The 15,015-nt window shown below is 49.4% G+C and overlaps 1 protein-coding gene across 1 annotated transcript in view; it reads left to right on the top strand.

The window, feature by feature from the left end:
• The window catches only part of ARHGAP1 (Rho GTPase activating protein 1), a 17,602-nt gene extending 10,125 nt beyond the window's left edge, over positions 1-7,477 (top strand). The window contains exons 3-12 of the mRNA XM_008941776.1: positions 1,381-1,468; positions 1,676-1,807; positions 2,283-2,369; positions 2,992-3,090; positions 3,816-3,923; positions 5,168-5,244; positions 5,648-5,725; positions 6,210-6,338; positions 6,520-6,623; positions 7,298-7,477. Coding sequence (XP_008940024.1) covers positions 1,381-1,468; positions 1,676-1,807; positions 2,283-2,369; positions 2,992-3,090; positions 3,816-3,923; positions 5,168-5,244; positions 5,648-5,725; positions 6,210-6,338; positions 6,520-6,623; positions 7,298-7,477 — 1,082 coding nt within the window. The remainder of the gene's footprint in view (positions 1-1,380; positions 1,469-1,675; positions 1,808-2,282; positions 2,370-2,991; positions 3,091-3,815; positions 3,924-5,167; positions 5,245-5,647; positions 5,726-6,209; positions 6,339-6,519; positions 6,624-7,297) is intronic.
• Positions 7,478-15,015: the final 7,538 nt, after the last annotated feature.

Here is a 15,015-nt window from a genome sequence, read left to right as displayed (position 1 = left end):
ATAAGTGTAGGGAAAAGGGTGTATTTTAAGAGGAATGATGTATTGGAGGGCTGACCTGCAGAAGTTGTGATCCTTGGTGCTTTTCTGTGCTTTGGGCTGTGTGAGATGGTTGTGCCATATAGGGGAAAGGAAGGTGTTGTTGAGTATAATCTCAGTAGCCCCTTCCACTGCTCCATGCTCCTTCTGTTTGACAAGAAAATGTAGCTCTTGGAGAAGGGTAAGTAGCCAGAAAGATGGGGAGACTTTAACCCTTCACACTAAAGGAACCATTTCATCTCCAGTGGTGCTAAAAAGCAAAACATCCTTATGGAAATGGATTGGGTGTTGTGTCTGGGAGAGAACCAGGCTTTCCCTCAAACTCTGTGGCCAAAAGCTTTGTGACCTGGTTCTTACTTACCTAAATATCTCAGTTGCTCTAGCATTGTCTGCTGAGCTTGTCCATGCCCATCTGCCTGGGTTTTGTTCGTGGGGCTGAGATCTCTGCTGGCAGGAGACCACTGACATATGAAGACTTGCTTTGGGGAAAACTTGGCTTGTTGTCTCTGAAGCCTCAAGTGGTGGCTGGGAGTGTCCTCCTTGAGATGAGAGTGCTTTGTTGGGTTATTTGGCTCCAGTGTGATGGGGACTGTTTTCTGCTGGGTTTTTACATAGAACACTTTGTTGTGCTGAACTTTGCAGCTCCTTCCTGCTCAGATTGTAAAGATATCTCTGTGGATGGAAAATCTAGGAAGCAGCTAATTCTGCAGTCCCCCTAGAGAATCCAGTAGCCTCCTTGGTTCCTGTGGAAGAAGCTTTTGAGGGTGCTTGCTTCTCCTCTCTTGGATGTGGCTGGGTCTGCCCTGTTTCTGGAAATGTCTTGGTTTCTAGGGTATGAAATAGCTTTGTTCTGTGTGCAGGACTAAGCTTCAGGTGAAACCAATGCACCAGACCACAAGCAGTTAGTGTGGACTGTGAGCAGGACAGAAGGAGTGGTTATGGTGCTCGTGAGGGGCACCTTTCCCTGTGCCTTCCTGGGAATACCTGCACCAGCAGCAGTGCCCAGGGACAGCATTGCAGGGTTAATGCTCTGAGCACTCTGCTCTGTACCTGAGGCCTCCATGCCTTGAGGCATCCTGGCTTCCAGTCCTTGTTCTTCCAGGGCTGGAGCATAGATTCTACTCACCATTTGCATTGTTGACCTGCCATGCTCTTGGTGTTCAGGTTTTGCTTCCATACCAGGCCTGTGGTAACTGCTGAAAATCAGGTTTAGCTTTGCTGGCAGCTGTGGCAATCCAGACTTCTGCCTTCTCATGGCAGTTTTCCATGCTCTGTTTACCCCTTGCTGCCAAGACCACAACATTGTCCTTAAACTCCCTGTAATCTCTGGCATTTCATCTGCAGGTGATGATAAATATGGAAGGAAAGTCATTTTGTTCAGTGCCTGCCGGATGCCCCCGAGCCATCAGCTTGATCATGTGAAACTCCTGGGGTGAGTACTGTCTTAAGAGGCTGCTGTGAACTTCTTAAGCCTGCCATAATTCCTGGGGGCAGGATCTATTGGCAGTAGCTTCTTTAGCTGGACTTGTCCTCCCAAAGTGCCTACCTCCATTGTGGGGTGCTGCAAATCCACCAAGCTGGAAGAAAGAGCCTCTCTGTGGCAGAGCATGAAGCGAGTTCAGCACTTTTCTCTTCTCAGGTACCTGAAATTCACCCTGGACCAGTATGTGGAGAGTGACTACACACTGGTGTACCTGCACCATGGCCTCACCAGTGAGAACAAGCCATCCCTGAGCTGGCTGAGGGATGCCTACAGGGAGTTCGATCGCAAGTGAGTAAGGCTGCAGCCAGCAGGGCCTCTGCTTGTCCTGTAACCTGACAGAGAAGGTCCCCCCCAGGCCCCCCGTGATCATCATTTACTGTGGCTTACTCCTGCTGCTTATGGAGGTGGGTAGTTTTTTCATGCAGGCTGAACTCTGGGATCAACAGCTCCTTCTGTAGTTAAATCCTTTAGGCCACCAAGCAAGCAGTAAAACCAGGAGGCAGTGCAAGTGTGTCAGCCCTGTGGTGTAACTGCTGCTTCCCAGCCAGGCCTCTTGGTGATTCTTGGGACACAGTGGAGCGTGCTCTCAGGCTGCTGAGTGGCCTGACACAGCTAGAGAGCATGAGAGAGCAGAGGCTGTGGGTGCTGGGGAGGAGTGAGGCTCAGTGCAAAAGGAATGGAGCACCAGAGTGCCTGAATCTTGTGGAAAGGTAGATTCCTCTGCTTAAAGTGCAGCTCATCCTTACACAGCTTGTCTTGGCAGGTACAAGAAGAACATCAAAGCCTTGTATATTGTGCACCCGACCATGTTTATCAAGACCCTGTTGATTCTCTTCAAGCCTCTGATCAGGTAGGAAGCACTGCAGGAGACTCACCCCCATCCTCAGGCTGCAGGGGAATAACTGGACGTCCTCTGTGGGGCACAAGATGAGCCCAGGCTGCCAAACCTCCCCTGGAGTCTCTCACCCTATGTTATCTCCTCCTCTTTCTGAGCTCAGAAATACTCAGATGCAAGAAGTATTGCTTTGGGAACCTACAGAGCTTGCAGCTCTGTGCTGCTCCCTTTCTATCCAGTCCAGTGTAAGTGTTGCAGGTCTGCTAATAATGAAAGGGGAAATGAGAAAACCAGTCTAAATTATATTTAATTCATTGTGTTGATGCTGAAATCCTAACTCTCTAAAATAATTGAAAGCTTTCTCTCCAGCCTACTGCTGAACTTTGGAAGGAGAAATCCAGTGTTTTAGGGATCCTGCTGCTTCTAGGGCTTCTAATGTGACTTGAAAAGTCTTGGTGTATCTCCTGGTAAAATAGGGGGAATTGGAAAGCTATGTGGGTGACCTCTCTGCTGCTTAGCCATACCTGCCTCTTTGTCCCACTGATGTCTCTTGCAGGCCTCTTCCTGCCTGGAAGAAGTCTGTTCTGATCCTGGATTTCCTGATTTCTCACATACTTACTTTTCTCTTGTTTTTCAGCTTTAAGTTTGGACGAAAGATTTTTTATGTGAACTTCCTTAGTGAGCTGGAGGAGTATGTGAAGCTGGAGCAGCTGGGGATCCCAAGCCAAGTGCTAAAGTGAGAGTGCTGCCTGTCTCCCATTTGCTTAGGGCTCTGTGAGAGGGGACTTTTCTGGAGGAATAGCAAGGGGAGGAAGAGGTTGTTACACTCTGGCAGTGGTTTTGGAGGGAGTGGTGACAAATTGCATTAAAGACTATTGTTTCTCTCTGTGCTTCTTCCTGTTCTTGGCCCCAGTGCCCAGTTCTGTCCTTGAGTTAAAAATCCTCCTCCAGTGGAGCATCCATCCGGCCTCTCCCACTCATCCCTCAGGGGCTTTCTGCAAGCTGCTGACCTTAACACTGACCTGGAGCTCATGGTGTGTATCTGCTGCATCTGGGCTTTGCTCACTCTGCACAGTTCAGCTTGTCTTTGGGTCTTCCCAAAATTGCCACAATCTCAGTCCTACCAGATGGATTCCCTGTCCCTCACACACACACACACACAACAGTCTCATCACAAGCAGTGCTGTCCTGGCCTCCTGCCTGTGCTCTTGTTCATCCTCAGCTACTCCAGCTCCCAATTCCAGTGCCCTTCTTTCTGTGTTTTTTTCTGGCAGATGTTTGTTCTAGTTGCCCCTGTGCTCTAGAGCTGCCTGTCCTGTTTTTGCATAGGTGGAATCAACCATGCTAGGCTGGAGCTGTTACCAGTGGGTGTGCAGTGGGTCACGTGCTGGGTCAAGTGCTGAGTTCATGCTCTTTCTGAGAGGTGGAATTAGCTTTTTATTAGTCTGTGTTTTGGCACAGATACGACGAATATTTGAGATCCCTGCAGAAACCTTCACAAGTGCCCCAGAAGCCAACACCCCCACGCCCACCACTGCCAAACCAGCAGTTTGGAGTCTCCCTCCAGCAGTGAGTATCTCTGGATTCGTGTTGCTCTTGCCCTGACGTGCTTGATATGAGGTCACTGTGTTTGTAACCAAACAGCAGCAAAAGGAGCTGTAGAAATTCTTGCAGTTCAGACTTCTTACAAGGCTTTAACCATTCTTCTGAGGAACTCTGCACTCACATCTGGATCCTGACTGACTCAGTTCAGTTCCACCCTCTTGATTCCCTGGCTAGACTGTGTCTGAATGAGTATGAGATTGTTTCTGCAGCTAAGGGTCACTAAGGAAGGAACAAATTAAGGGAGCCATGGGGATGGCTTTATGCCACTGGAGTTTTCCTTGAAGCAAAGGAGGTCTGTAGGAGGCTGATGGAGATGTCTTTAGGACTGTGCTGTTTTGACTGAGGAGTACTGCAGATGTTGTTCCTTAGTTTTTCCCATATCATAAATTCTATTTTAGAAGCTTTCTATTTACCCTTGTTCTGATTCCCACCCCCCCATTCCTGCATGGTGACACAGGCAACCACAGACACTGGCAAGGGTTAGTGACACTGGCTAAGTGCTGAAGGTATTTTTAACTTTGAGTGTGATTTCTGCCTCCCTGGGGAATGAGGAGGAGCCAGTACTGTGTGGCCAGACAGATCCTCTGAAGAAATCTGGGAACACATTCCCTAGCTTCAACACAACATTTCCATATGTAAACTTTTGGGGTGTGCCTGAGCTTGTCAGTAGCCTGAGGGGGGTGGGCAGCTCCATGCTATCAAGTGGTATAGATAATGGAATGGGAGAGTGGCAGCAAACACCTTGGCATCACCAGGTCTTCCCTGGCAGCCATGGGGTTGATATATCTTGTAACAGGGAGTTTATAGGGTAAACTTATCCTGAATATCTATAGATATATAGATATATACACACCTCTGTCACATCTCAGCTTCTTTCACCAGATCATGCTGGGGAGGAAGAAGAAAGCTTAACACTTTTTACCTGATTTATAATTAGCAGCCTTGCCTTCTGGGAGCCCCTTTGCCCTGGCCTCTACAGGCTCTGAATTTACAGAAGATATATTCCCATGGTACAGTAATGAGCAAGTGCTCCAGTGAATGATGTAGCATTGGGTGAAGAGGAGAGAAGGCTGGAATAATGGCTGAACTAGAGGCTGGAATACCAAGATTCTGTGTGGTAGAGCTTGTGTGGGCAACTTCAAGACTCAGGGGCAGCATGCAGGGCAGGGAGGACTTGTCATTTGTAACCTTTTTGTTTCTTCCCACAGTCTCAGGGAGAAGAGCCCTGATCAGTCTGCTGTTCCTCTGGTGGTCAGAGACACCATTGCTCATTTGCAGGAGCATGGTAAGTGGTCAGGGAAGGTCCAACCCCTCTTAATTCCATGTCAATGGCCTCTCCTCCACCCAAATTCCCTTCTGATACGTAGGAAGATGAAGAACAACAGCAGAATAAGGTGTAAAGGCCTGAACTAGGTGAGTTAGCCTTCAAGAGAGTTTGTGCAGGGCTTAGAACTCATTCCTCCAGTCATCCATCCTCCCACTTGTATAAGAGTAACAAAATGCTCCTTGTGTTCTTTACCTGATAGTGGAAGCAAAAAAGAACAGCCATGCTCTAAAAAAGGGACTTGTTGACATCTGTCTGAACACCCCACAAGATAAAACCACGACACAGGTTTATGGTTAAGAGCAGCACTTTTAGAGACTCTCAGATGGCTGATCTTTCTTCTTCCTCTGCTCTCACTTCCCAGCTCTTACTACAGAGGGGATTTTCCGGAGGTCAGCAAACACACAGGTTGTCAGGGAGGTCCAGCAGAAGTACAACATGGGTAAGTGCCCAGACTCAGCAGAGCCACTCTCAGTCTCTGACTGCTATTGTCCAACTGGAGCTCTGTTGGAACTAGTCCATCACAGCTCCTCTCCTTCTCTCAGGCCTCTAGGTGAAGGCCTGTCAGGGTACGACCTGCCTTGCAAAGGACAAGGGTCTGATACTTCTGTGTGCAGTGTTCCTTCCCACTGGTGTTCCCCTCACTGCTCTTTTCCTTCCTGAAAATTTCCCTGTTTCTCAGGGTGGGATCATCTGTTTCATTTGAGGACTTGATGCAAAGATGTAGTGCTGGATTCAGTAGTGTCTTGCATATGCTTTTGGGACCCATTTTTCCACTCTGGTAGATGTGGTGCTTCAGAACCCTCTCAGTGTTCTTTAAAATACTGCCTCCCTAGTTCTGGGCTCTGACCACCTTGTCCCATTCTTTGTCTGGAGGAGGTCCTGCTTTGGCCAGTGAGCACTGAGTCTCTGCTCTATTTTCTCAGGTGTGCCTGTAGATTTCCAGCAGTATGAAGATGTCCACCTCCCTGCTGTGATTCTCAAGACCTTCTTGAGGGAGCTCCCCGAGCCCCTCCTCACTTTTGGCCTCTACAGCCACGTTGTCAGCTTCCAGAGTGAGTTGTAACAAGAGTGTGCTGTTCCCTGACTGTCACACTGGCCAAGGGCAAAGATGGCTGTCTTTGGGGGTGGGAGGCAGCCCTGCATGGGATACCCTCTGACTGCACCCAGGGCTTTCATCAGGGTGAGTACTGAGGATTCCTCATGGATCTGCTCCTCCCATCTCTTGCTGTTCAGGTGTGGAGGAGGTGAATCGTGTGGACGTTGTTCGTAAAACACTCCAGACTCTCCCAGAAGAGAACTACCAAGTGCTCCACGTACTGACAGCCTTTCTGGTGCAGGTGAGTGCCTCCAAAGGTGGGTTCAGTTGTCAGTGCCTTGCATCAGCTTTTGAACTTCCTGCTCTCTCCTTTTCCTTTGAAAGGAAAAGTGTCTCAAGCTAGAAACTTGCCTTTCATTACCTTAGGGTATTATTAGAGAGAGATCAGGAATGATGATGCATTAGCTAAGCAGTTGCTGCTCATAACACTAGAGGTGCAGGTGGGCATTACACCTGTGTGGCCTGTATGAGGGAGGCTGACAGCTCCCCAGGATGGAGGCACAACTGCAAAATACCTGAGTAGAAGATTGGACTAGAAGAGGGGTCTCAGATCTGCCCTACAGAACTTTCTGCTACCAGGGAAGCCACTGCAAAGCTATTCCAGCAAGAGGGAAGATCACCTTCTTTTAAGTGGTGATCTGGACTGCAGAGGTATTGCCTGACAATGCTCTTGCTCCTATTGTTTTGATATGGCCTGGTGGTTAAGCCACAGTGGCAAATGGCAAGATGCTGCTCCTCATCTTCTGAGTGCTGGATGTCATGTGTGTTTCTCCCAGCTGTCTTCTGGCACTGGGCTTTCAGCTTCCCTCTTCCCATTTGCCCTTGAAAAATGTCAGCTCTGGCTTTGGGCAGGGTGGAGGGCAGCTGCTGTGTTGTTCTGTAGGATTCACAGTGGTCTCTTTTCTTCCCACGTAGGTCTCTGCTCACAGTGACAGGAACAAGATGACAAACACCAACCTGGCCGTTGTGTTTGGCCCAAATCTGCTGTGGGCCAAAGATGTAGCCATCACTCTAAAAGCCATCAACCCCATCAATACCTTTACCAAGTTCTTGCTGGACCACCAGAAGGAGCTCTTTGAGGATGTGGAGGCCTGAATCCAGGCCAGGCCACACCAGCACACTGTGCCCACCCTCCCACCTTCTTTCCCACCTTGTCTTGGAGCTGTGGCCAAGCTGTCTCCAATGCAAAGGGACCATTGACCCTCTGGGTGATGAGCAGAGTGAGAGCTGTGGAGATGGTGGAGGAAGTGTGTAAGTAAGTGAGCAGGAGACCTGCTGTTCTGGATGGGGAGGAGAGCTGGTCTCCCAGCTGCTGGGAGTGCAGTCCCAACCCACCTGCCAGTCTGTGCAGCTCCTCCAGGGCTCATCACCACTCTGCTGCCCTATCAGATGACCTGTCTACCTTTCCTCCTTCCCTCACGTGCAGTTTTTCTGCCCTCCTGGTCCTTTCCTCAGCAAAGATCCTTTTGGTTTAAGCTCCCAATAGCCCCAGCTCGCCCCCTTGCCTCAGCTGGGCTGTCTGGGCTAGGGCAGGCCTGCTGGGTTTTGTGGCAGAGATGTCCTTGCTGCAAGTGCCATCTGAGTGTGCCTCCTACCTTCCCCTGGAGGCACCTAAAGCAGGGGAGGGAGCCAGGCAGCCCTGCTGCTCACATAGCAGCACCTCCTGCACTTGCCAGCACCTCTCTAGACCCCGTGCTTTTGGCAGGCAAGTGAAGGACAGGCTGATGGCATGTGGGCTCCAGTACAAAGAAGCTGAATTTAGCCCAAACCCCCCCCCCAGGGGTCACCCACTCTGGCTGGAGTTCAGTGTTTGCTGGGGTGCAGTGGCTGAGGTGCCTCCCACAGTCACCCAGCTCGGGTGTGTTTGTGCCTCCAGCAGCATCTTCAGCCTGCCTGGGCAGGTTGATGCCAGAGCTGGCTGTGGCAGGGGGCTGGCTGGGGCCCTTGGACAGCAGGTGAGCCTGAATGGCAGGGAGCAAGTGCCCTGGTGGCACTGGACTGCTGGGCACAAGCAGGGTCACTGCCTTTCTCTCTAGCAGCAGCACAAGGCTTCTCCTCCTCCACCAGGCACGTGTGTCTGTGCTGACTGGCCTTGGCTAATTGTCTTGGAGCAGAACTTGCCCCAGCACGGTGTAACAGAGAGTGTGGCCTTGAGGGGAGCTCTAGGGACCCTCCCCCTGGAGTGCACGAGCCCTGGGCTATGAGTTTCTGCCCAGGTGCTGAGTACTCATGTGCCAAAGCTGTGAGGGAACAGCTGTTGTGTGCCAAGGGCCTTTGCCCCTTCTCCTCTCTGGTTCACACCTTCCTTCCATCCTGCTGTGGGAGCCTGGGCAGGTCCCTCCTGCATGGCTGGAGAGGTGGAGTTGTCCACAAGGCAGGCTCAGAGCAGGGTGGGCCTGGCACCTTCCCAAAGCAGCTGCAACACTGTTAGGCCATCACTGCTGGGTTTGGGTTGCAGCATTCCTGTTACCTGAGCTACAAGAGGTGTCTTCTCCTCTGCCTGGGCCTGGCAGGGTGTTTGCAGGGAGCTCCTAGCCTTACTTCACTGGTGTGTTGTGTCTATACCTTGTGCCCTGTGTGCCTGGGCCAGTCCTTCCTCCTGTATCCAGCAACAGGGACAAATCTTCTGGACCAAGCAGAACTGATTTTTACTGGATGTTAAGAGTTTGCTTTTTTATAATATTTTAGCCTGCCTTTAAACACTGACCAAAGGTGGGTGCCCCAGCTGTCACCAGGAGAGGTGGCATCTGCTGCAGGAGTTAGAGACCTGGCTCTTCTTGCTGAGTTCTGGGATGGAGATGGGCAGGAGCAGCTCTGTGGGGCAGTGCAGGTGCAGCCAGCTGGCTGGGAGGAGCCACACCAACACGGTGAGCAAGAAACCAAGCACTGCCAAGACTGGAGCAGGAGCTGTTCTAGGAGAGGGTTGGGTCTGTTCCCTTTGAGATCCTGGGGGGCTTTCCCCTGTGAAGGCTACAAGGCTGCTTAGTCTCACTCTTCCAAGAGTAGGAGTCTTCCCTTTTTGGCCAGGATGTGAATTGTCTCAGCCTGAACAGTTGACAGCAGTCATGTTTTGGAGGTGGTCCTGGTTCACCTACAGTCTCTGCTAGAGGAAGTTTTCCCAGGGCAAGAGCAGAGATTGCTGCAAACATCCTGGAGTTTGTTCAGTGGGTGCTTTTTTTGCTTGGGTTTCGGGTGTTTGGGTTTTTTTGGGTGGTTTTTTTTTTTAGTTTGGGTTTTTTTTTTTTAGTGAATTTTTGAAATAGTTTCCTTTTTTTAGCAAAATGGAGACTGGTGCATCCCCTGCAGGCAGGGATAAAAGCCTGCTCCAGTTCAGTGCCTGCAGGGAGCAGATTTGGAAGGTGCTGCTACTGCTCATGGTGGGAAAGTGCTTGAAAGTCCTGGAAGGGACCCAGTGTAAATAAACCCTTTCCTCTGCTGCTCCTCAATGCTGGAGCTGCTGGAGCCCTGGAGCAGGCACAGTATCCAGGGTTGCTTTTCCTTCTGCTGCCTGCTCTCCTGAATGCCTTGTATTGAAATATCCCTCCTGTGACTTGTGCAAGGAACTGGCCTGGGGCTTCAATCCCCTCCTCACACAGGCAGGGGCTGGCTGGGCTGGGTTCCTCTGCCACTTATAGGTGGGGGCAGTGTCTGATTCAGGTGCTGGTCTTTTGTTTTCTTGTTGTAGAGCTGCCCAAGGGTCTCTTCCTTGGCTTATCTTTCAGGTTAGCTCTTAGCCATTTCTCCCTGTGGAGGCACTTGTTCCACTTCAACCCTCTGCTTTTTAGGACCTAGACCCTTCCCCTCTGCTCAGGCTCCTGCTCCCTTCATTTCTTAATGGCCTCTGCTCACTCCCTGGCCCAAGCTTTGTGCTGACACATCTTTTGGGTGGGGCTGGGGCCATCTGGATGCCTTGTGGCAACGTTGGTTAATTGGAGGGAGAGCTGAGGACCCTTTTGGTCCCTGTCTCCTCTTTTGTGCCCTGGGGCTCCTGTGCAGAATCGTTGGCTTTGCTTCTGTTGCCGGCGTTCCCTGCCTTCCTTTCTGTTGCTGTTCATCAGGTGCAGGGGTGAGTTTTTCACAGTTCACTTTGTTTATTTCCTTCTCCTCTGCACCCATGGTATATTTCACAGTTTGCACTTTTTTTTTTTTTTTTGTATTTCAATAAAAATCAAAATATAATCCCAGATCCAGGAGCGTCCGTGGAGTCGAAGCCACTGGGGCACCTCTGCAAGGAGCAGAACTAAGGCTGGCACTGCTGCCAACCCAAAACCATGCAGAGAGGCAGGAGAGTGCTTCCTGTGTGAGCTCCTGGGGTAAGAAAGACTCGTGTGCAGGAGCAGAATTCAATCCAAGGTGAAGCATTGCAGTGTGGCTCTTCCCTGAGCAGGGCTGGGTAGGTTTGGCTGGCTGGGTTGGTCTTGCAGCCAGGTGATAGGGGCAGCAGAGCCCTGCACCTTCTCATCTCAGCTTATGGGATTTGGTAACTCCAGTGGCTTTGGGGTGGGCCACTACACTGCACCCTCACATCCACCTACAGCTGGTTAACTAGCTGTTGTGGCTTAACCTCAGCTGGCAACTGAACACTGCAGCTGCTCCCCAGGGGATGGGAATGTCAATCAGGAGAAAAAGGTGAAACCCTGTGGCTTGGGAGAAGGACAGTTTAACAGCAACACAGAGGAGAGACAACAGTAATAATACTATTCTAATGTAATAATGTGTAAAGCAAGGGCTAGAAACCAGCACTCAGGATGTGCTGTCTGTGCTCCAGCCACATGCTGAAGCCACAGGCTGAACACAGGTGCTGCCTTATATAGCAGGCATGATGTCAGTGTGGGATTGAATATCCCACGGGCTGGTTGGGTTGTTTATCCCACTCTGGCCCCTTGTGAACATTAACCCTACCCTGGCCATGCCCAGGACATGCCCTTTTCCTGCAGACACTCATTTGCTGGGTACACCATTAAGTTTTTTGGCTCTTAGAGGGACTCAGGCAAGGTGAGCACTACAATTAGTAATACAAGTGTAGCAACAAGTGACCCCACCAGTGGGTACTGAGGTATTTCTGGCATCTGCTCACAGGTAACACTCAGTATCTAGGCCTTGTAGTCTGATTTATTAATTTGTTTACCTGCTGATTATCCAGCAGCCTCCATCTTCCTGTGAGTGCAGCAGCAGGTCCATCACTGGGCTGTGCCCATGACCTGCTGCTGCTGAGGCTGTTTTGGGGCAATGTCTGCTCTCATCTCTCCCCACCCTGCACAGTGGCCTGGGTAAGTGCAGGAAATGCTGCTCCTAAATACACACACGTCATGCAGGGAGATCAGTATCTGTGCATTTGTTCACTGTTACCTCCTGAAGATAGGAGTAATGAAGAATTGCTTTTAATAGTTATCCTTGTTCCCCAAGCTGGAGTATTTCCCTTTGTAGAAGCTTCCAAAATATGCAGTCATTTTAGCTATTTTTTTTCCCATTCCTGCCCTTTTATCCACTGTCTCTTCTTCATAATCACCAGACACCCTTTAGACTGCAGCTTAAATCCACAGTTGTTACATTTTTTTATTTAATAGATTTTTACCATCTTTCCTTTAATGGGGAGGTGTTAACACCTCACATGTGATCGTGTGTTATACAGGGTTAACTTTAACCCAGCTTAAAGCTAGTATTGCTCATCAGACAGGCAGGAACCCCCTGCTGCCAGCAGTGTGCTCTTCCACCAGCATTTCTTGCTGCTGGGATACCCACACTCGTTTGTTCCACATCTTACTCATCTCTTCTAGCTCTTGGATCAGAGCACAACATTCCCATGCTCCATTTAAGCACATAATGCCATGGGAATTCTGCTGGTGTTTTGGTTTTTGGGGGGGTTTTGGTTTTTTTCCTTTTCCTAACCCTTTCTTTTGGAGACAAGTTAGTATTTCAGCTAGGATAACACATCCCCTTGTTCCCCATGCCTGCATTTGGGGCCAGCCAGGCCCCTGCTCTCTCCTCCTCATTATCCTTCTCCCAGGAGGGTGGTCTCACCAGGATCCCTGCTGACTACTCCAAACTGTAGCACACCAGTGCATTTGACTCTCTGTTGGAGGTAGGAATCTGCTCCATCCTGCACTCTCTGACCATCCTGGAGAAAGAGGGAGAGGTTGGGACTGTCCCAGACCTCTCAGTACACACTGAGAAACGCACCAAGGGTTGCTTACATAAAAGTTTTATTGGAAATTCTTTGAATATTTGAAGTACAGTGGAGACTATTTCCAAAACATTACAATTTAGGAGCCTTCCCCTTCACCCAAAGTATCTGTAAATCAGCAGCTACGTACCTACTGTCCTTAACAGAGTTGAGCAGACAGCTGCTAAAATCAACAGCCTTCATAACACCATCTGTGGCAGGCCACAGCAGCAGCCAGAGCTTTCCTGAAGCAGAGCATCTGTGCAGGGATCAAGGAACTCAGAGCCTAGATGCAGCAACCATGTGTTGAAACAGGAATGTCCAAAAAAGAGGCACATAACTCAGCCCTCAAGTCTCTTTATTGCTGTGACCGTCCAGCTCAACACTAGCAGCTTCTATAGGCAAATTTCCAGCCTTTTGAAGAAGAAAAAAACCCCACGTGTGTTCTGCCTTAGGAGATGTGGGAGCTGTAGCCATGTTGGGGAACTGCATCAACAAATCAGCACAAGTATTTGGCTGAGGGGACTGTCTGGACAGGATTAGCAGGCATGGCATCTTCTCTGCCAGCTCAGCAGCTTGTCACTGAGAAGAGGACAGCAGCAGCAGCTAGATGAAGGTCAGCCTAGTCTACTCACCTCCATGAAGAGTGGGAACCAGCACTTCACCCCATCCCTGCTGCTCTGGAGCCCAGATCCTGTCACCCTCCCAAGCAGAGCCTGTGTAAGACCTGCAACCACCTATCTGTGAGCTACTTTCTACAGGGTGGCAGAGACCAGCTTCCTAAGCAGAGGTGAGCCAGCTGATCTGTTCATTCCCTGTATTCCTGCACCCCTTTCCACCTGTAAAACAAGGTGGCTCTGGCTGGGGGAATCAAGTATTTGTAAAGCCCATATAACTGAAGCCCTCTTGTGAGTTGTTTATCTTGGAAGCTTTCTTAAATGTCTGTGCATCTTGCTTTGCAAGGACTAAACCATTTCTGTGTGAGCTGTTGAGTAAGCTAAAAAGGTTCTGGTGGGTAGCTTGCCTTCAATAAATCTCTTACCTAGGGTTTTAGGGCTTCTGTAGCCTCCCACTGAACACATGGCTCAGGAAACAAGCTAGTCAAGTAAGTTCAAAGCATTGTGTTGCTCCATTTGAACTGGGTTCCTTGCTCTAGCACTGGCACAGAAATAGTGTTCTAGAGAGGAGGTGGGGTTGCCCCATGAGCTACTAGCCCTGTCTTTCAATTAAAAATGCAGCTAAGCTGAAGAAGGTGCCACAGGGCACTACCTAGAAGGCTGGTTACTCAGCCTTTCTAAGGGAACAACCCCACTTCTGGAGAAAGAAGGGAAAAAAAACCAAGAAAAAAACATTTTAGAACAGTCAGAGGTCTTGCAGTTCCTCACTCTAGTCATGTGGGAGGAGGAGATAGAGCCACAAGACCTACCTTATTTCTGTTTTAGTGTCACTGTTTCTCCTCCCATCCTTATGTTGGGCAAAGATGCAGCAGCCAAATCAGCCACAGTCACACTGCTGATAGCCAGATCATTACAAAAATAGAATTTCAGCTCATCAAAAGCTGGCTGATTAAAAAGTACCATAAGCTCCCCCAGAATGTGCTTCTTGAAAGAAGCTGCTTTCTGAATGGCTGGAGAACACTGCAAATTCATTTGTGCCTATCAGAATGCAGCTTTTTACCATGTCCCTGCCACCCCACAACACTGATGTGTGCATTTCATTCTATCAGTGGGCCCTGATTGGATGTAATGGACACATAGTCCCCAAAACAAGAGTATTAGATTAGAATAATGAAGTCTTAGAAAATAAATATCTTGGATATTTTTCTGCAAAGAGAGACCAGTCTCACTGGCCAAGGTTCCATGGCACACTTGCTGTCTGCAGTGATCCAGGGCAGAATGACCTGCACTAACTCCATGAAAAACTGAACATCTTTTAAATATAGGTTTCTTTAAAAGCAATAAATATTTCTTGATTCTCAAGATCATCTATTAACCATAAAGCAGGAAGGTTTGCAAGGGTTAGAGGGGGGAAAAAAAAAAAATCTTGGGCTAAGACTCCTAGTTACATAACCCTAAAGAAATAGGATTCCTAGTATTTACAGTTACATTTTGGAAGCAGAGCCTATGAATTCAGCATCATCACGTGCAGGTTTGCCAGGAGTCAACCCTGGTGAACTCAGCATGGCTGAGTGGCAGCACACTCAGCAAGGAAATGTGGAAAGCACTCCTGTGGTTTCACTCCTCCTTATCAGCCAGAGCAGCAGAAGGCCTCACACAAAGCATGTCTGTAGAGCCCCAGTTCCTCAGCAGCAGGAAACCCAAGCTAACTTGCATTACACAGGTCCCAAAAAGCTGATGTCTCTCCCCAGGCTCCAGGCACTCCCAGTGAAGTCAGGATGAAATGCCCCGTTCTGTGGAATGGAGGTTCTGGACTTAGAATTATTGAATCTGCTGAAGTCACAGACCCTGGA

Source organism: Merops nubicus, unplaced genomic scaffold, assembly GCF_000691845.1.
Source record: "Merops nubicus isolate BGI_N331 unplaced genomic scaffold, ASM69184v1 scaffold15906, whole genome shotgun sequence".
Lineage (NCBI taxonomy): Eukaryota > Metazoa > Chordata > Aves > Coraciiformes > Meropidae > Merops > Merops nubicus.
This window is presented reverse-complemented; position numbering and strand designations above follow the sequence as displayed.